Source organism: Rhinoderma darwinii, chromosome 1, assembly GCF_050947455.1.
Source record: "Rhinoderma darwinii isolate aRhiDar2 chromosome 1, aRhiDar2.hap1, whole genome shotgun sequence".
Taxonomy (NCBI): domain Eukaryota; kingdom Metazoa; phylum Chordata; class Amphibia; order Anura; family Rhinodermatidae; genus Rhinoderma; species Rhinoderma darwinii.
This window is the reverse complement of record NC_134687.1, coordinates 666,932,389-666,954,995: the sequence shown is the minus strand read 5'-3', so window position 1 is coordinate 666,954,995 and position 22,607 is coordinate 666,932,389. Positions and strand designations below refer to the sequence as shown.

At 48.1% G+C, this 22,607-nt stretch overlaps 1 protein-coding gene across 1 annotated transcript in view; it reads right to left on the bottom strand.

Annotated features, from left to right (window-relative positions):
- Positions 1-22,402, bottom strand: part of LOC142664829 (uncharacterized) — a 45,480-nt gene extending 23,078 nt beyond the window's left edge. Inside the window, exons 1-4 of the mRNA XM_075844195.1 lie at positions 22,198-22,402; positions 5,420-5,574; positions 3,395-3,580; positions 3,187-3,310 (exon numbers count right to left, since the gene is read on the bottom strand). Coding sequence (XP_075700310.1) covers positions 3,187-3,310; positions 3,395-3,580; positions 5,420-5,542 — 433 coding nt within the window. The 5' untranslated portion in view covers positions 5,543-5,574; positions 22,198-22,402. The remainder of the gene's footprint in view (positions 1-3,186; positions 3,311-3,394; positions 3,581-5,419; positions 5,575-22,197) is intronic.
- Between the last annotated feature and the right edge of the window lie 205 nt (positions 22,403-22,607).

The window sequence follows — 22,607 nt, the reverse complement described above, 5'->3', positions numbered from 1 at the left end:
CTTTGAGGGGTCTAGTTTTTAAAATGGGGTGTTTTATCAGGGTTTCCAATACAGAGGCCCCTCAAAGCCACTTCAGAACTCAAGAGGTACCTTAAAAAAAAGGCTTTTGAAATTTTCTTAAAAATATGAGAAATTGCTGTTTATGTTCTAAGTCTTGTAACGTCCAAGAAAAATAAAAGAATGTTCAAAAAACTATGCCAATCCAAAGTAGACATATGGGAAATGTGAACTAGTAACTATTTAGGGTGGTATAACCATCTGTTTTACAAGCAGATGCATTTAAATTCAGAAAAATGCTATTTTTTCAAAATTTTCTCTAAATTTTGCAATTTTTCACCAATAAACACTGAATATATCGACCAAATTTTACCACGAACATGAAGCCCAATGTGTCACGAGAAAACAATCTCAGAATCGCTTGGGTAGGTTTAAGCATTCCAACGTTATTACCACATAAAGTGAAATATGTCAGATTTTAAAAATGGGCTCTGAGCCTTAAGGCCAAAACAAGGCTGCGTCCTTAAGGCGTTAAACAAGCCTCTTTTCAATGGATGGCCCTCTACCCCTTGTCTCTGGAAATCTGGCATTTCCTTCAGGCCTGACCACGTCATTTCGATCACTGTCCAACGTGCCTGCCTTCGCTCTTCTGAGATGTCTAGACTGAAACCGTATGCGTTTCTAGTGCCGGAGTCTGACCGATCGTCCTGGAAATGATTGGAATACCTTCATATGAGACATTTCTACCATCGTCCAGGAAATGATTGGAATACCTTCATACGAGTCATTTCTACGATGGTCCAGGAAATGATTGGAATACCTTCATACGAGACATTTCTACGATCGCCCAGGAAATTATTGGAATACCTTCATACGAGACATTTCTACGATCGTCCAGGAAATGATTGGAATACCTTCATACGAGACATTTCTACGATGGTCCAGGAAATGATTGGAATACCTTCATACGAGACATTTCTACGATGGTCCAGGAAATAATTGGAATACCTTCATACGAGACATTTCTACGATCGTGCAGGAAATGATTGGAATACCTTCATACGAGACATATCTACGATGGTCCGGGAAATGATTGGAATACCTTCATACGAGACATTTCTACAATGGTCCAGGAAATTATTGGAATACCTTCATACGAGACATTTCTACGATGGTCCAGGAAATTATTGGAATACCTTCATACCAGACATTTCTACGATCATCCGGGAAGTGATTGGAATACCTTCATACGAGACATTTCTACGATGGTCCAGGAAGTGATTGGAATACCTTCATACGAGACATTCCTACGATGGTCCAGGAAATGATCGGAATACGAGACATTTCTACGATGCCAAAAAACCTCGTTTGAAAATGCATGTTCTCGGACTCCTTATGAGAAGTTTTGCATCTAGGACACCCTCCCAAAGTAATTTCCATTATAAATGTTTTATCACTAAATTCTGCTATATCCCCTACATTTCTCTCTTGTTGGGAAAAAAACAAAAAACTCAACCATATATTCCCTCAGCTGATGGGACAAAATCCTTCACTCTGCCATAAATTCTCACATCCTGCAAAGCTCAAGAGACAAAACGACAAAATGTTATCCCGCAGGTACAGGGTGTCGGTGGTGCTACTTTTACTGTATCCAGCGGTCTCAGATCAATGCTGCCAGGCCTGTGGGGTAATGCCGCACATATGGTGGGAGTGTTTCCCCCCCATAAAGGCTTATAGACTAAAGTGGTGGCGATGATTGGTAAGAGCATGGGTTTTCCATCTCTAATGATCCGGCAGTTTTACTGTGATCTATAATTCCTTTATGGCTTCTAAGAGTCTTCTCAGATTCCTGTTAATAGCAGCCAGGACTATAATACCCTAAGGAAAAACTCATGCCTCCCAAAAATCATTGAACGCTTCCAGCAAATACTCCAACTATAAAGGATGGGGGAACTAGTGGCAGACTCACAGGCCTCCTCAAAAAAGACAGTTACATGGTGTCCACAATTGTGTTACATTACTAAAAGCAGCAATATTTTACTATCTCACCACAGTGCGGAGAGTCACAGCTACACTGCTCATTACTGCTGTATAAAATCCTCCATGCTGCTTCCAGTAAGTGCTCTCTCTCACCCCAGTGCTGGGAGTCACTGCTAGACTGCTCATCACTGCTGTATAATGTCCTCCATGCTGCTTCCAGTAAGTGCTCTCGCTCACCCCAGTGTTGGGAGTCACAGCTACACTGCTGTAGAATATCATCCATGCTGCTTCCAGTAAGTGTTCTCTCTCACCCCAGTGCTGGGTGTTACCGCTACACTGCTCATCACTGCTGTATAATGTCCTCCATGCTACTTCCAGTAAGTGTTCTCTTTCCCCCCAGTGCTGGGAGTCACAGCTACACTGCTCATCACTGCTATATAATGATCTCCAAGCTGCTTCCAGTAAGTGTTCTCTCTCACCCCAGTACTGGGAGTCACAGCTACACTGCTCATCACTGCTGTATAATGTCCTCCATGCTGCTGCCAGTAAGTGCTCTCTCTCACCCCAGTGCTGGGAGTCACAGCTACACTGCTCATTACTGCTGTATAATGTACTACATGCGGATACTTCTCCTGGTAAAGTTTTATTATCTTCACCCGGTGCTTGAGTCACAGCTATACTATATCCTCCGTGCTGCTTCTGAGGGTGTGCTACTGATAGAGGAGCAGTATCTCCCCTTCCCTGTATGTGATGTGCAGGGGGACATCTAGAGTTCATGGACAAATGACAATTAGAAATAGAGATTACAGAGGGGAAACCTGATAAATGAATTACAGAAGTTATATAATAGACAGAAATAGTGGACTTTTTTTATGCTTGAAAAAAGTCCAGTTGGACTGAAACGTTGCATGGGTGAATAAATAGCTCTTGCTCTTTTTGGAAGTGCCGCCTCTGTCCATTCTTTGTCTGCTTGATATCCAGGACGGCGGACCAGGTCTTATTGAGGCGTGCACCCACTTGCAGTCCAGTGCTGTGGAATCTTTTCGTTTTGTGGGATTACTCATGTACACACACACACACACACACACACACACACACACACACACACACACACACACACACACACACACATAGTAGATTATTCTGTAAAGTCACTTGAAATTACAGGTATTATTTAAGGGGTTAAAATAAATATATATATAGTTTTACCTTGTGATGTGCACGGCCGGTGGTCCTCCATCATGACCTCCTCGTACAGATCCTTGTGCTCTTCTACATACTCCCACTCCTCTATGGAGAAATAGACAGCGACGTCCTGACACCTTATAGGAACCTAACACACACAATGATACGGTCATTACCCAGACTCCTCCAGTGCTGATACTGTATAATTTCCCAGCATTCCCAGCAGCGTCACCTCTCCAGTCAGCAGCTCAGTCATCTTGTGGAGAAGTTCTAGGATCTTCTGCATATTGTTCTTATCATGTATCCGGGAGTGAGGAGGGGGCTCTGTGATGGGGGTCCGGCTCCTGCTCCGCCCTCCTGACTCATGACTGCTGGCGGCCACACAGTCACCCGATGTATTATTCACTATTGTGTAATCCTGTGTATGGAGAGAGAGAGAGAGAGATACTTAAAGAACTTCATTTGTTTAACAAAGGAAAATGTGACGTGATGGAAAACTTTATATGTTACAGGAGGAAAGAAACTAAAACACAAGAACGCGAGGGAACAATCTGACATTAATGTGGTGCAAGATCAGAAATGTAAACCTGCTCGGTGTAATCCTAGATCTATCCTCAGAGATACAAGAAGGAAATGATATAAAAGTCAACTAGATGGACCAGGTGAAGTCATCTTCTATGTTTCTATATAGAGGTCAGACTAGTGGTAGAAATCGTCATCTCCAGGACAGACTCCGGCCATGTGATTATCCTCCTGCCGTCATCTTCTATGTTTCTATATAGAGGTCAGACTAGTGGTAGAAATCCTCGTCTCCAGGACAGACTCCGGCCATGTGATTCTCCTCCTGCCGTCACCTTCTATGTTTCTATATAGATGTCAGACTAGTGGTAGAAATCCTCGTCTCCAGGACAGACTCCGGCCATGTGATTCTCCTCCTGCCGCCATCTTCTATGTTTCTATATAGAGGTCAGACTAGTGGTAGAAATCCTCGTCTCCAGGACAGACTCCGGCCATGTGATTCTCCTCCTGCCGTCATCTTCTATGTTTCTATATAGATGTCAGACTAGTGGTAGAAATCCTCATCTCCAGGACAGACTCCAGCCATGTGATTCTCCTCCTGCCATCATCTTCTATGTTTCTATATAGAGGTCAGACTAGTGGTAGAAATCCGCGTCTCCAGGACAGACTCCGGACATGTGATTCTCCTCCTGCCGTCATCTTCAGTTTCTATATAGATGTCAGACTAGTGGTAGAAATCCTCATCTCTAGGACAGACTCCGGCCATGTGATTCTCCTCCTGCCGTCATCTTCTATGTTTCTATATAGAGGTCAGACTAGTGGTAGAAATCCTCATCCCCAGGACAGACACCGGCCATGTGACTCTCCTCCTGCCGCCATCTTCTGTTTATATATAGGAGGTCAGACTAGTGGTAGAAATCCTTGTCTCCAGGACAGACTCCGGCCATGTGATTCTCCTGGTTCCTGTGGTCACCTTCTATGTTTCTATATAGAGGTCAGACTAGTGGTAGAAATCCTCATCTCCAGGACAGACTCCGGCCAGGTGATTCTCCTGCCGTCATCTTCTATGTTTCTATATAGATGTCAGACTAGTGGTAGAAATCCTCATCTCCAGGACAGACTCCAGCCATGTGATTCTCTTCCTGCCGCCATCTTCTATGTTTCTATATAGAGGTCAGACTAGTGGTAGAAATCCTCATCTCCAGGACAGACTCCGGCCATGTGATTCTCCTCTTGCCGTCATCTTCTATGTTTCTATATAGAGGTCAGACTAGTGGTAGAAATCCTCATCTCCAGGACAGACTCCGGCCATGTGATTCTCCTCCTGGCGTCATCTTCTATGTTTCTATATAGAGGTCAGACTAGTGGTAGAAATCCTCATCTCCAGGACAGACTCCGGCCATGTGATTCTCCTCCTGCCGTCATCTTCTATGTTTCTATATAGATGTCAGACTAGTGGTAGAAATCCTCGTCTCCAGGACAGACTCCGGCCATGTGATTCTCCTGGTTCCTCTGGTCCTTCTCCTCCTGGTCCCTGTGCTCCTTCTCCTCCTGGTTACAACGTGACTACTTACTATTCTCATTACTCTAACCATGACACATAACGGACCATATTGCTTGCTGATCTTCACTTCTTCCCGTCACTTGGAAGGTCTTGTAGATGGTATACAGGACACCGGCTTCTTCCTCTTATGTGTGACTTGTTACATAATACAATAAAGAGCATAGAAACATTTACCTCTCCGCTCAGAAGGTAGATGATCTCCAGGGTGAAGTTTAATATTCTTGTGGTCACCTCATTGCTGTCCTTGTCCATCGTTGGTGGGTCATTCAGGAGAAGGAACATTCTGGATGAGAACATGGATCCACTGGAGGATGTAGTACTGCAGGCGTCTTTATGAGAAGAGGAGAAAATCATACAGGGGACGTCAGAAACAGGTTCTCCGAGCCTCCACCACATGGAATAAAGGGACATGACCAGCACCGACAATTATCTACTAGATATATGTAAAATGTCCGATTGATGGGAGGTATGGGTCCCAGAGGGGTGACCCGTACCCATGTGGGCGAGGGGTGACCCGTACCCATGTGGGCGAGGGGTGACCCGTATCCATGTGGGCAAGGGGGGACCCGTACCCATGTGGGCAAGGGGGGACCCGTACCCATGTGGGCAAGGGGGGACCCGTACCCATGTGGGCAAGGGGGGACCCGTACCCATGTGGGCAAGGGGGGACCCGTACCCATTTGGGCGAGGGGGCTGCTGGTGACTGGTCCAGGCAGAGAATTAATAAAGAGGGTGTGATGGTGCATTATGTGTGGTTTATTGTGAGCCCTCAGCAGAGAGGAATGACTCTGTAATGAGGTACCACAGTTTGTGTCTACGGCCTATGGACAATCAGACAAGTCAGAGGTGAAGTCCACAAGACATAAAGTGTCCTCATTGTCCAGTCTCCACAGGGGGTCATCAGGAGACACCACAGTTATATTCAGCTCAGGTGCAGACCAGCAAACAAGGCAGATCCAATTATCTCCCCCCGTGTCCCCTCATCCCGGCTGTGGCAATACACATGATAGCACAAAGGACCACAACTCACATACAGACAATGGTAGAAACAGAAGGATTTGGATCCAGCGTAGATTTGTGAAGTAAAATGGAACAATGTTCCAAGTTTAATGAAGAAAAATTTTTTCTATTAAAAAAGAGAAAATCACCAGGATGAAAGTTAAAGAATGTGCAGTCCTGGTAGTGTAAGGGAAAGATATCTTGTAGTAGGTAGAGCCTACGCGTTTCAAACGCTACACGCGTCCTTAGTCATGGCTGATGCTGACCTTCTGGTGTGTTTGACTGGGATATATATCCCGGTTCGCAGGTGTTACTGATAACAATGATTGCATTCCCTTGAATTTCCGTTACGTAACCTCACAATATTGTGATACTATATATATATTTTTTCACATTGGCTAAATAGCTGTGAATTCACAATGAGCCATAATAATGGGATTAGTTGAATTGTTCTAATTTGAGAGACATATTGTATCATGGTTTTATTCAAAGTGACACACGTATATTTGGCTCTAATTCGTCAGTGAACATAGCTTCCGGTTTACTGAGTGGTTATTTTTGTTTGCGTTTCACAGTACATAGTAACCCTGGAACGCAGTCCAGAAATATAGCGGCAGTTGGGAGCAGATGTCAAGTTGGAAGGTAAATTCAATAAGAAAATATGTGTAAAGAGAAGAGCATTATTTAGTCTATATAGTGATTGATTATAACAACTGTATTCGGGTATAATATCTTTGTATATCTAGGGATTTGTGTTTCTGTGAGGATTCAATTATAAGGGATAAACAAAAACGCATGTTAGATGTCAGTGTTTGGTTATCAGTATTGACTCTGTCATGATAATGCAACCGAGATATCTGTCTTTTATTCGGAAGGTCAGTAATAGATATAGATACCACATGAAAAGTGAGGGATATCTTGAAATTGTGTGATTTTTACGAGAGAGAAAGGAAAATATATACACAGTGATATGTATATTAGGTGTGGTGACTTTAAAAAATGTAAAGATGCAATAAATGTATAACATGCACGATACATTATTAAAAATATTAGTACAGACCTTGACAGAGAAAATAAATAGATACAAAGAATATATGTTTGGAATAAACAATGAAAAAACGAATTTTATGGAAATTGATCACATATTTAGATGGTGACCCTTGTATGACATATTTATGTGAAACTGAGCGAAACTATGAATAGTTGGAAATTTTTAGTTATATATTGGGTATGACTTAATAATGAGTACAGAAGTCGCATTAGGGATTGTGTTTAATAGTGAAGACTCAAATCATTTCTTATATTGAGACCGTTAGGAAAACGGGTATTTAACATAAAAATCCAATACGCTTCGCGTTGATGGATTTTGTGTAGTAAATCTCCCCCTCTTTTAGGTAAATGTACTTTCTCAATTGCTTGGCATTGAAAAGATTTGATTGCTCTGTTATGTTGATATATAAAATGCCTTGCTGCATTGGAGATATTGACAATATTCTGGTTGCGGATATAGCTTAGATGCTCTAAAATTCTGGTTTTAAATTTCCTACTTGTGCATCCAACATATTTCAGTTTACATTCTATGCATTCGATAGTATAGATAACCGCAGTTGAATTACAGTTTATATAGTTTTGTACTGTGAAAGTGGTTGTGTTGTCTGCATTGGAAAAAGTTTTGCTGGGATGAGCATAAGTACATGTTTTACATGGGTGGTGCCCGCATTTATAGAAGCCTTTGCTTTCTAGCCAGGTCGTTTTTGTCTCATCTGAAGAAAAAAATGAAGGAGAGAGGGAGCTACCCAGTGATGGAGCTTTTCGTGCAACTATTCTGATTCCTTCTTGGAGGATGGAACGTAAGCAGTCATCATCTAGTAAGATGGGTAAGTATTTGTTTATTATATGTTTAATTTCGGAGAATTGGTTGCTTTGTTGTAATATCAACGTGGGTACATAATGATCAGGTTCTCTAGATTTTTTGGAATCATGGAGTAAATTGTTTCTTTCTAATTTCGCAGTTATGGTATTAGCTCTGTCAAGTGACCAATTTGAGTAACCTCTGGTTTTTAGTCTGGAGTATATTTGTTTTTGTTCAATTTTGAATTGTTTATCAGAACTACAATTTCTTCTCGCCCTATACATTTCTCCTACAGGGATGTTTGTAATTGTTTTTTTCGAGTGGTTACTATTTGCATGCAAGATGGTGTTTGCGGAGGTCGGTTTACGATGGGATTTGGATTCAATTATTAGACCTTCTGATCCTTTTAATTCTAGATCTAAAAACACGATGTCAGTTTTGTTATGGCTATGTGTAAATTTTAGGTTGTGAGCATTGTCATTCATATAATCTAGAAATTTTGGGATGGTTGAAACATCTCCTGACCAGATAAACAGTAAGTCGTCGATGTATCTTTTATACCATTCAATCTGGTGTCCAAAAGGATTATTGGTGGAGAAAATGGTATGTTCCTCCCACCATGCCATCACTAAGTTGGCTATAGATGGGGAAAATTTAGCTCCCATCGAGACCCCGCTGAGTTGTAGGTAAAATTGTTTATTAAATTGGAAATAGTTATGAGTCATGAGAAACATCAGGACCTGTAGAATATATTCTTGAAATTTATTTGTGTATAAGCTGTGAGTAGCTAGATGGTATTCCAAAGCATTGTATGCTGTCTGATGTGGAATTGAAGTATATAATGATACTACATCACAGGTGAGCCATGAGTAATCTTTTTTCCAAATTTTATGTTGAAACGAACATAGGACACAAACTAAAGTCATTATAATGATGGGGACTAGAAACTGCCAAGATGTTCCTCCCCCTGAGGGGTATATAAGGGCTTGTCCTGGGGAGGATGGAGATATTCTGGATTTAGACCTTCAGGAGAGCTGAAGCTGAGGCCGGCGCTCTGAAGATGTTCCTGTGATCACCTGATCTTGTGGACTGTGTGTTGTTCCTGCATTGAACGCGAGTTGTTCTGTCAACATTGGATACAATAAACCCTGTTGGAGTTGCCCCGTCGTCACTGGCTCTGTTGATCGTGTATTAACCTCACGAACCCCATGACAGAGGTGGTCACACATGTACGACTCATTCTATTCACTTCTACTGGTGTAAGGGACAGACGAGCGTGGCCCCCTCTACATTCATTCTCCTCCTGGATGCAGCGACCACCTCACCAGGCAGGTCAGGGGACCCCTCTTCTCTACATAGGTGGGGTTCCCAAAGGAGAGACCCGTATCTATCAGACATTTATGGAATATCCTGTTAAAGGGACACTCCGGCCTAAACTAAACTCTCCCATGTGCTTCATTCTGGTTTTCCATGTGTCCGTCCCTCACCTTTTATCTCTATATATCAGACTGGGGCGGTTGCTTAGCAGCAGTGTGGATCGGGCTCGGTGACACGCTTTCTGTACTTCAGTCTATGGAGATCTATGTGTCACCCATCAGCAGAAACTTCTATGTCCATTCCAAAAATAAGTCCCTGGAAAACAGCGACAATTGTGCGGGTGGGGGAGGAACGGGCTCTAGGTTTCCTGCTGCTGTGTGTCGCTGAGGCCCAACTATGGCTGCTGGTGGTGGGCTATGTGACCCGACCCATCTATTAGTGGCTCATACAGGTGTAGCTAGGCGTTAACTGGGGGGTGATACAGATCTGAATGGGTCCCAACCCAGTATAATGACCCCTTAGTGGCTCCCACACAGTATAATCCTCCTATAGCAGCCCACACACAGTATAATGACCCCTTAGTGGTCCCCACACAGTATAATGACCCCTTAGTGGCCCCCACACAGTGTAATGCCCCTATAGCTGCCCCCACACAGTATAAATTACCCCCACACAGTATAATGCCCCTATATCTGCCCCACACAGTATAATATGCCCATGCATAATGCCGTCCTACACAATATAACGCCCGTAAAGCTGCAACCGCAAAGTATAAGGCCCATAAATGCCCCCACATAGTAAACAACCCCTTAGTGTCCACCGCACCGTAAAAAATGCCCCCTAGCTGCCCCCACACAGTATAATGCCCCTATAGTGCCTCCCCACACAGTATAATACCCCTATAGCTGTGCCGCACAGTATAATGCCCCTATAGCGTCTCCCCACAAAATACTGGAAATATATAACCCCAGCACACACAGAGGTACGCAAAAGATCCAGATGCAAACAAATTTAAGTTTTATTGCAACAAAAGATGATAAAGTTGAGGTGGAAAGCGACTTGGTAAAGACGTTTCGGCCACACAGGGAATATCCGGCGGACAACCCATACCAGTGATATCATCTTACAGCGACCGTGACAAAGGCCGAGGTTCGGCCGAAACGTCTTTACCAAGTCGCTTTCCACCTCAACTTTATCATCTTTTGTTGCAATAAAACTTAAATTTGTTTGCATCTGGATCTTTAGCGTACCTCTGTGTGTGCTGGGGTTATATATTTCCAATATTGTGGGATTCTCGTCCCTACCTTACTAGCACCACGCCAATTGATTGAGGAGTGCATCTATTTTTGATCCCCACAAAATATAATGTCCCTATAAAGCCCCCCAGTGCAAAATGTCACTATAGTGCCTCCCCACAGTATAATGCCCCTATAGCACCTCCCCACACCGTATAATGTCCCTATAGCGTCTCCCCAAACAGTATAATGACCCGTTAGTGGCCCCCACACAGTATAATGACCCCTTAGTGGCCCCCACACAGTATAATGACCCTATAGTGCCCCCACAAAGTATAATGACCCTATAGTGCCCCCACACAGTGTAATGCCCCTATAGCTGCCCCCACACAGTAGAATGTCCCTATAATGCCTCCCCACACAGCATAATGCCCCTATAGTGCCTCCTCACACAGTATAATACCCCTATAGCTGTGCCGCACAGTATAATGCCCTTATAGCGTCTCCCCACACAGTATAATGCCCCTATAGCACCTCCCCACACCGTATAATGTCCATATAGTGCCTCCCCACACCGCATAATACCCCCACAGTATAATGCCTTTATAGCGCATCCCCACACAGTATAATGCCCCTATAGCGCCTCCCCACACAGTATAATGCCCCTATAGCACCTCACCACACTGTATGTCCCTATAGCGCCTCCCCACACTGTATAATGGCCCTATAGTGCCTCCCCACTGTATAATGGCCCTATAGTGCCTCCCACAGTATAATGCCCCTATACTGCCTCCCCACACTGTAAAATGCCCCTATACTGCCTCCCCACACTGTATAATGCCCCTATAGCGCCTCCCCAAACCGTATAATGCTCTTATAGTGCCTCCCCACAATGTATAATGCCCCTTTAGTGCCTCCACACACAGTATAATGCCTCCCCCCACATTATAATGACCCCTTAGTGGCTCACAAACCATATAATGTCCCTATAGTGCCTCTCCACACAGTATAATGTCCCTATAATGCCTCTCCACACAGTATAATGCCCCTATAGCGTCTCCCCACACAGTACAATGCCCCTATAGCGCCTCCCAAACAGTATAATGCCCTTATAACTGCCCCCACACTGCATAATGTCCCTATAGCGCCCCCACACAGTATAAGGCGCCTATAGTGCCCCCACACAGTATAATACCCCCATAGCTGCCTCCACACAGTATAATGTCCCCATAGCTGCCTCCACACAGTATAATGTTCCCATAGCTGCCTCCACACAGTATAATGCCCCCATAGCTGCCCCCACACAGTATAATGTCCCCCATAGCTGCCTCCACACAGTATAATGTCCCCATAGCTGCCTCCATACAGTATAAGGCCCCCATAGCTGCCTCCACACAGTATAATGCTCCCATAGCTGCCTCCACACAGTATAATGTGCCCATAGCTGCCCACACACAGTATAATGTCCCCATAGCTGCCCCCACACAGTATAATGTCCCCATAGCTGCCTCCACACAGTATAATGCCCTATAGCTGCCTCCACACAGTATAATGTCCCCATAGCTGCCCCCACACAGTATAATGTCCCCATAGCTGCCTCCACACAGTATAATGTCCCATAGCTGCCTCCACACAGTATAATGTCCCATAGCTGCCCTCCACACAGTATAATGTCCCCATAGCTGCCCCCACACAGTATAATGACCCCATAGCTGCCCCCACACAGTATAATGACCCCATAGCTGCCTCCACACAGTATAATGTCCCCATAGCTGCCCCACACAGTATAATGTCCCCATAGCTGCCCCCACACAGTATAATGTCCCCATAGCTGCCTCCACAGTATAATGTCCCCATAGCTGCCTCCACAGTATAATGTCCCCATAGCTGCCTCCACAGTATAATGCCCTCATAGCTGCCTCCATACAGCCCCAATTGTGCCTAATAAAAATAATAATGTACATACTCGCCTATGCCCGTTCCCACGATGGGTGGAGGAGATTCTCTGCTCCTCTGGTCTGTGTAGTGTGTGGCTCAGTGCAGACAGGCGTCAGCTCCTTGCTCCAGCATTGAAGTCAACTGTATCTGCACACTGAGGACACAGATTGATGTCCTGGATTCGACTCTGTCAGTGGCTGGCGACTCCCCGGAGGTCTTCACACGACCCCCAGGGGGTTACGACTCACAGTTTAGGAAATCATGATGTTTAAGAATAAAGTGCAGCCTCCCTGTCTGTATACTTATGGTTTTTCATAGAGAGTGATAATCAGTGTCCCTCAGCATGAAGAAATGGTATGGTCTGTAGCTGGTCATGTGATGTTGTGCTGAAGCATCATGGGATTGATAAAGCAGAGAGGAAGAGAAAGCCGGGGAAATCTCAGAATCAGGATGGAGACTTTTATAAAGAACAGACAAGGCAGAAGATCAAATCCAGTATATATAGAAGACGTGTAGAGAGAGGTATACAGCCGGGTGGGGGGTGCAGACATGGAAAGTTGTGTTACCACTGGAGGTCTCCTCTAATATGTTCTACATGTGACGGAAATACCTCTTTATATCATGTAACACGTCACCGGCAGCCTCTCTCCTCACATATAACACGTGTCATGTCACCGGCAGCCTCTCTCCTCACATATAACACGTGTCATGTCACCGGCAGCCTCTCTCCTCACATAATAACACGTCACCGGCAGCCTCTCTCCTCACATATAACACGTCACCGGCAGCCTCTCTCCTCACATATAACACGTCACCGGCAGCCTCTCTCCTCACATATAACACGTCACCGGCAGCCTCTCTCCTCACATATAACACGTCACCGGCAGCCTCTCTCCTCACATATAACACGTCACCGGCAGCCTCTTTCCTCACATATAACATGTCACCGGCAGCCTCTCTCCTCACATATAACACGTCACCGGCAGCCCCTCTCCTCACATATAACACGTCACTGGCAGCCTCTCTCCTTAGATGTAACACGTCACCGGCAGCCTCTCCCCTCACATATAACACGTCACCGGCAGCCTCTCTCCTCACATATAACACGTCACCGGCAGCCTCTCTCCTCACATATAACACGTCACCGGCAGCCTCTCTCCTCACATATAACACGTCACCGGCAGCCTCTCTCCTCACATATAACACGTCACCGGCAGCCTCTCTCCTCACATATAACACGTCACCGGCAGCCCCTCTCCTCACATATAACACGTAACCGGCAGCCTCTCTCCTCACATATAACCTGTCACCGGCAGCCTCTCTCCTCACATATAACACGTCACCGGCAGCCTCTCTCCTCACATATAACACGTCACCGGTAGCCTCTCCTCACATGTAACACGTCACCGGCAGCCTCTCTCCTCACATGTAACACGTCACCGGCAGCCTCTCTCCTCACATGTAACACGTCACCGGCAGCCTCTCTCCTCACATATAACATGTCACCGGCAGCCTCTCTCCTCACATATAACACGTGTCACCGGCAGCCTCTCTCCTCACATATAACATGTCACCGGCAGCCCCTCTCCTCACATATAACATGTCACCGGCAGCCTCTCTCCTCACATATAACATGTCACCGGCAGCCTCTCTCCTCACATATAACATGTCACCGGCAGCCTCTCTCCTCACATATAACCTGTCACCGGCAGCCCCTCTCCTCACATATAACATGTCACCGGCAGCCTCTCTCCTCACATATAACATGTCACCGGCAGCCTCTCTCCTCACATATAACATATCACCGGCAGCCTCTCTCCTCACATATAACACGTCACCGGCAGCCTCTCTCCTCACATATAACACGTCACCGGCAGCCTCTCTCCTCACATATAACACGTCACCGGCAGCCTCTCTCCTCACATATAACACGTCACCGGCAGCCTCTCTCCTCACATATAACCGGCAGCCTCTCTCCTCACATGTCACCGGCAGCCTCTCTCCTCACATATAACATGTCACCGGCAGCCTCTCTCCTCACATATAACATGTCACCGGCAGCCTCTCTCCTCACATATAACACGTCACCGGCAGCCTCTCTCCTCACATATAACACGTCACCGGCAGCCTCTCTCCTCACATATAACATGTCACCGGCAGCCTCTCTCCTCACATATAACACGTCACCGGCAGCCTCTCTCCTCACATATAACACGTCACCGGCAGCCTCTCTCCTCACATATAACATGTCACCGGCAGCCTCTCTCCTCACATATAACACGTCACCGGCAGCCTCTCTCCTCACATATAACACGTCACCGGCAGCCTCTCTCCTCACATATAACACGTCACCGGCAGCCTCTCTCCTCACATATAACACGTCACCGGCAGCCTCTCTCCTCACATGTAACACGTCACCGGCAGCCTCTCTCCTCACATGTAACACGTGTCATGTCACCGGCAGCCTCTCTCCTCACATATAACACGTCACCGGCAGCCTCTCCCCTCACATATAACACGTCACCGGCAGCCTCTCTCCTCACATATAACACGTCACCGGCAGCCTCTCTCCTCACATATAACACGTCACCGGCAGCCTCTCTCCTCACATATAACACGTCACCGGCAGCCTCTCTCCTCACATATAACACGTCACCGGCAGCCTCTCTCCTCACATATAACACGTCACCGGCAGCCTCTCTCCTCACATATAACACGTCACCGGCAGCCTCTCTCCTCACATATAACACGTCACCGGCAGCCTCTCTCCTCACATATAACATGTCACCGGCAGCCTCTCTCCTCACATATAACACGTCACCGGCAGCCTCTCTCCTCACATGTAACACGTCACCGGCAGCCTCTCTCCTCACATATAACACGTGTCATGTCACCGGCAGCCGCTCTCCTCACATATAACATGTCACCGGCAGCCTCTCTCCTCACATATAACATGTCACCGGCAGCCTCTCTCCTCACATATAACACGTGTCATGTCACCGGCAGCCGCTCTCCTCACATATAACATGTCACCGGCAGCCTCTCTCCTCACATATAACATGTCACCGGCAGCCTCTCTCCTCACATGTAACACGTGTCATGTCACCGGCAGCCTCTCTCCTCACATATAACACGTCACCGGCAGCCTCTCCCCTGACATATAACACGTCACCGGCAGCCTCTCTCCTCACATATAACACATCACCGGCAGCCTCTCTCCTCACATATAACACGTCACCGGCAGCCTCTCTCCTCACATATAACACGTCACCGGCAGCCTCTCTCCTCACATATAACACGTCACCGGCAGCCTCTCTCCTCACATATAACACGTCACCGGCAGCCTCTCTCCTCACATATAACACGTCACCGGCAGCCTCTCTCCTCACATATAACACGTCACCGGCAGCCTCTCTCCTCACATGTAACACGTCACCGGCAGCCTCTCTCCTCACATATAACACGTGTCATGTCACCGGCAGCCGCTCTCCTCACATATAACATGTCACCGGCAGCCTCTCTCCTCACATATAACACGTCACCGGCAGCCTCTCTCCTCACATGTAACACGTCACCGGCAGCCTCTCTCCTCACATGTAACACGTCACCGGCAGCCTCTCTCCTCACATGTAACACGTCACCGGCAGCCTCTCTCCTCACATATAACACGTGTCATGTCACCGGCAGCCGCTCTCCTCACATATAACATGTCACCGGCAGCCTCTCTCCTCACATATAACATGTCACCGGCAGCCTCTCTCCTCACATATAACATGTCACCGGCAGCCTCTCTCCTCACATATAACATGTCACCGGCAGCCTCTCTCCTCACATATAACATGTCACCGGCAGCCTCTCTCCTCACATATAACACGTCACCGGCAGCCTCTCTCCTCACATATAACATGTCACCGGCAGCCTCTCTCCTCACATATAACACGTGTCATGTCACCGGCAGCCTCTCTCCTCACATATAACATGTCACCGGCAGCCTCTCTCCTCACATATAACACGTGTCACGTCACCGGCAGCCTCTCTCCTCACATATAACATGTCACCGGCAGCCTCTCTCCTCACATATAACATGTCACCGGCAGCCTCTCTCCTCACATATAACATGTCACCGGCAGCCTCTCTCCTCACATATAACACGTCACCGGCAGCCTCTCTCCTCACATATAACATGTCACCGGCAGCCTCTCTCCTCACATATAACACGTCACCGGCAGCCTCTCTCCTCACATATAACACGTCACCGGCAGCCTCTCCTCACATATAACACGTCACCGGCAGCCTCTCTCCTCACATATAACACGTCACCGGCAGCCTCTCTCCTCACATATAACACGTCACCGGCAGCCTCTCTCCTCACATATAACACGTCACCGGCAGCCTCTCTCCTCACATATAACACGTCACCGGCAGCCTCTCTCCTCACATATAACACGTAACCGGCAGCCTCTCTCCTCACATATAACACGTCACCGGCAGCCTCTCTCCTCACATATAACACGTCACCGGCAGCCTCTCTCCTCACATATAACACGTCACCGGCAGCCTCTCTCCTCACATATAACACGTCACCGGCAGCCTCTCTCCTCACATATAACACGTCACCGGCAGCCTCTCTCCTCACATATAACACGTCACCGGCAGCCTCTCTCCTCACATATAACACGTCACCGGCAGCCTCTCTCCTCACATATAACACGTCACCGGCAGCCTCTCTCCTCACATATAACACGTCACCGGCAGCCTCTCTCCTCACATATAACACGTCACCGGCAGCCTCTCTCCTCACATATAACACGTCACCGGCAGCCTCTCTCCTCACATATAACACGTCACCGGCAGCCTCTCTCCTCACATATAACACGTCCCCGGCAGCCTCTCTCCTCACATATAACACGTCACCGGCAGCCTCTCTCCTCACATATAACACGTCACCGGCAGCCTCTCTCCTCACATATAACACGTGTCATGTCACCGGCAGCCTCTCTCCTCACATATAACACGTCACCGGCAGCCTCTCTCCTCACATATAACACGTGTCATGTCACCGGCAGCCTCTCTCCTCACATATAACACGTCACCGGCAGCCTCTCTCCTCACATATAACACGTCACCGGCAGCCTCTCTCCTCACATATAACATGTCACCGGCAGCCTCTCTCCTCACATATAACACGTGTCACCGGCAGCCTCTCTCCTCACATATAACACGTGTCACCGGCAGCCTCTCTCCTCACATATAACATGTCACCGGCAGCCTCTCTCCTCACATATAACACGTCACCGGCAGCCTCTCTCCTCACATATAACACGTCACCGGCAGCCTCTCTCCTCACATATAACACGTCACCGGCAGCCTCTCTCCTCACATATAACATGTCACCGGCAGCCTCTCTCCTCACATATAACATGTCACCGGCAGCCTCTCTCCTCACATATAACACGTCACCGGCAGCCTCTCTCCTCACATATAACATGTCACCGGCAGCCTCTCTCCTCACATATAACGCGTCACCGGCAGCCTCTCTCCTCACATATAACGCGTCACCGGCAGCCTCTCTCCTCACATATATCACGTCACCGGCGGCCTCTCTCCTCACATATAACACGTCACCGGCGGCCTCTCTCCTCACATATAACACGTCACCGGCGGCCTCTCTCCTCACATATAACACGTCACCGGCAGCCTCTCTCCTCACATATAACATGTCATGTCACCGGCAGCCTCTCTCCTCACATATAACACGTCATGTCACCGGCAGCCTCTCTCCTCACATATAACACGTCACAGGCAGCCTCTCTCCTCACATATAACATGTCACCGGCAACCTCTCTCCTCACATATAACACGTGTCACCGGCAGCCTCTCTCCTCACATATAACATGTCACCGGCAGCCTCTCTCCTCACATATAACACGTCACCGGCAGCCTCTCTCCTCACATATAACATGTCACCGGCAGCCTCTCTCCTCACATATAACATGTCACCGGCAGCCTCTCTCCTCACATATAACATGTCACCGGCAGCCTCTCTCCTCATATATAACACGTCACCGGCAGCCTCTCTCCTCACATATAACACGTCACCGGCAGCCTCTCTCCTCACATATAACACGTCACCGGCAGCCTCTCTCCTCACATATAACACGTCACCGGCAGCCTCTCTCCTCACATATAACACGTCACCGGCAGCCTCTCTCCTCACATATAACATGTCACCGGCAGCCTCTCTCCTCACATATAACACGTCACCGGCAGCCTCTCTCCTCACATATAACACGTCACCGGCAGCCTCTCTCCTCACAAATAACACGTCACCGGCAGCCTCTCTCCTCACATATAACACGTCACCGGCAGCCTCTCTCCTCACATATAACACGTCACCGGCAGCCTCTCTCCTCACATATAACACGTCACCGGCAGCCTCTCTCCTCACATATAACATGTCACCGGCAGCCTCTCTCCTCACATATAACACGTCACCGGCAGCCTCTCTCCTCACATATAACACGTCACCGGCAGCCTCTCTCCTCACATATAACACGTCACCGGCAGCCTCTCTCCTCACATATAACACGTCACCGGCAGCCTCTCTCCTCACATATAACACGTCACCGGCAGCCTCTCTCCTCACATATAACACGTCACCGGCAGCCTCTCTCCTCACATATAACACGTCACCGGCAGCCTCTCTCCTCACATATAACACGTCACCGTCAGCCTCTCTCCTCACATATAACACGTCACCGGCAGCCTCTCTCCTCACATATAACACGTCACCGGCAGCCTCTCTCCTCACATATAACACGTCACCGGCAGCCTCTCTCCTCACATATAACACGTCACCGGCAGCCTCTCTCCTCACATATAACACGTCACCGGCAGCCTCTCTCCTCACATATAACACGTCACCGGCAGCCTCTCTCCTCACATATAACACGTCACCGGCAGCCTCTCTCCTCACATATAACACGTCACCGGCAGCCTCTCTCCTCACATATAACACGTCACCGGCAGCCTCTCTCCTCACATATAACACGTCACCGGCAGCCTCTCTCCTCACATATAACACGTCACCGGCAGCCTCTCTCCTCACATATAACACGTCACCGGCAGCCTCTCTCCTCACATATAACACGTGTCACCGGCAGCCTCTCTCCTCACATATAACCGGTCACCGGCAGCCTCTCTCCTCACATATAACACGTCACCGGCAGCCTCTCTCCTCACATATAACATGTCACCGGCAGCCTCTCTCCTCACATATAACACGTCACCGGCAGCCTCTCTCCTCACATATAACACGTCACCGGCAGCCTCTCTCCTCACATATAACATGTCACCGGCAGCCTCTCTCCTCACATATAACATGTCACCGGCAGCCTCTCTCCTCACATATAACACGTCACCGGCAGCCTCTCTCCTCACATATAACACGTCACCGGCAGCCTCTCTCCTCACATATAACATGTCACCGGCAGCCTCTCTCCTCACATATAACACGTCACCGGCAGCCTCTCTCCTCACATATAACACGTCACCGGCAGCCTCTCTCCTCACATATAACACGTCACCGGCAGCCTCTCTCCTCACATATAACACGTCACCGGCAGCCTCTCTCCTCACATATAACATGTCACCGGCAGCCTCTCTCCTCACATATAACATGTCACCGGCAGCCTCTCTCCTCACATATAACATGTCACCGGCAGCCTCTCTCCTCACATATAACACGTCACCGGCAGCCTCTCTCCTCACATATAACATGTCACCGGCAGCCTCTCTCCTCACATATAACACGTCACCGGCAGCCTCTCTCCTCACATATAACACGTCACCGGCAGCCTCTCTCCTCACATATAACAAGTCACCGGCAGCCTCTCTCCTCACATATAACAAGTCACCGGCAGCCTCTCTCCTCACATATAACACGTCACCGGCAGCCTCTCTCCTCACATATAACACGTCACCGGCAGCCTCTCTCCTCACATATAACATGTCACCGGCAGCCTCTCTCCTCACATATAACACGTCACCGGCAGCCTCTCTCCTCACATATAACATGTCACCGGCAGCCTCTCTCCTCACATATAACACGTCACCGGCAGCCTCTCTCCTCACATATAACACGTCACCGGCAGCCTCTCTCCTCACATATAACACGTCACCGGCAGCCTCTCTCCTCACATATAACACGTCACCGGCGGCCTCTCTCCTCACATATAACGCGTCACCGGCAGCCTCTCTCCTCACATATAACACGTCACCGGCAGCCTCTCTCCTCACATATAACACGTCACCGGCAGCCTCTCTCCTCACATATAACACGTCACCGGCAGCCTCTCTCCTCACATATAACACGTCACCGGCAGCCTCTCTCCTCACATATAACACGTCACCGGCAGTCTCTCTCCTCACATATAACATGTCACCGGCAGCCTCTCTCCTCACATATAACACGTCACCGGCAGCCTCTCTCCTCACATATAACACGTCACCGGCAGCCTCTCTCCTCACATATAACATGTCACCGGCAGCCTCTCTCCTCACATATAACACGTCACCGGCAGCCTCTCTCCTCACATATAACACGTCACCGGCAGCCTCTCTCCTCACATATAACACGTCACCGGCAGCCTCTCTCCTCACATATAACACGTCACCGGCAGCCTCTCTCCTCACATATAACATGTCACCGGCAGCCTCTCTCCTCACATATAACACGTCACTGGCAGCCTCTCTCCTCACATATAACATGTCACCGGCAGCCTCTCTCCTCACATATAACACGTCACCGGCAGCCTCTCTCCTCACATATAACACGTCACCGGCAGCCTCTCTCCTCACATATAACACGTCACCGGCAGCCTCTCTCCTCACATATAACATGTCACCGGCAGCCTCTCTCCTCACATATAACACGTCACTGGCAGCCTCTCTCCTCACATATAACATGTCACCGGCAGCCTCTCTCCTCACATATAACACGTCACCGGCAGCCTCTCTCCTCCCATATAACCGGTCACCGGCAGCCTCTCTCCTCACATATAACACGTCACCGGCAGCCTCTCTCCTCACATATAACATGTCACCGGCAGCCTCTCTCCTCACATATAACACGTCACCGGCAGCCTCTCTCCTCACATATAACATGTCACCGGCAGCCCCTCTCCTCACATATAACACGTCACCGGCAGCCTCTCTCCTCACATATAACAAGTCACCGGCAGCCTCTCTCCTCACATATAACATGTCACCGGCAGCCTCTCTCCTCACATATAACACGTCACCGGCAGCCTCTCTCCTCACATATAACACGTCACCGGCAGCCTCTCTCCTCACATATAACATGTCACCGGCAGCCTCTCTCCTCACATATAACACGTCACCGGCAGCCTCTCTCCTCACATATAACACGTCACCGGCAGCCTCTCTCCTCACATATAACACGTCACCGGCAGCCTCTCTCCTCACATATAACACGTCACCGGCAGCCTCTCTCCTCACATATAACACGTCACCGGCAGCCTCTCTCCTCACATATAACATGTCACCGGCGGCCTCTCTCCTCACATATAACGCGTGTGACGTCATCTTACCTTACACTGCAGTCACACGCCGCGTCTTCTTCTACTAATAATGTAAGACAGGGGAGAATGCAGCTTAGTAGCAGGTAATATATATATATCCTCTGTATACACCGCTGTGAATCATGGGAAATCTTCTACTGACTGATAACAGAGAGAACACAACAGCAGTGACGACCAGTCCTCCACCGACCAGGACCTGCTACGTATCTGTAATAGGACTATGTCTGAAGGACCTGTGATGACGTCACCATCATGTGATAGAAATCACGTGACATGAGGGGGTCGGAGCTCAGATGTACAGCGGAGAAGTAGACAATGGGGGAGGCGAAGCTCATCTGTGCGGCGGAGAAATTGTAGATTAAGAACCTTTGATGACGTCTCTGCTGTTATTCCTACCTGAGGGAGCGGAGCTACACTGT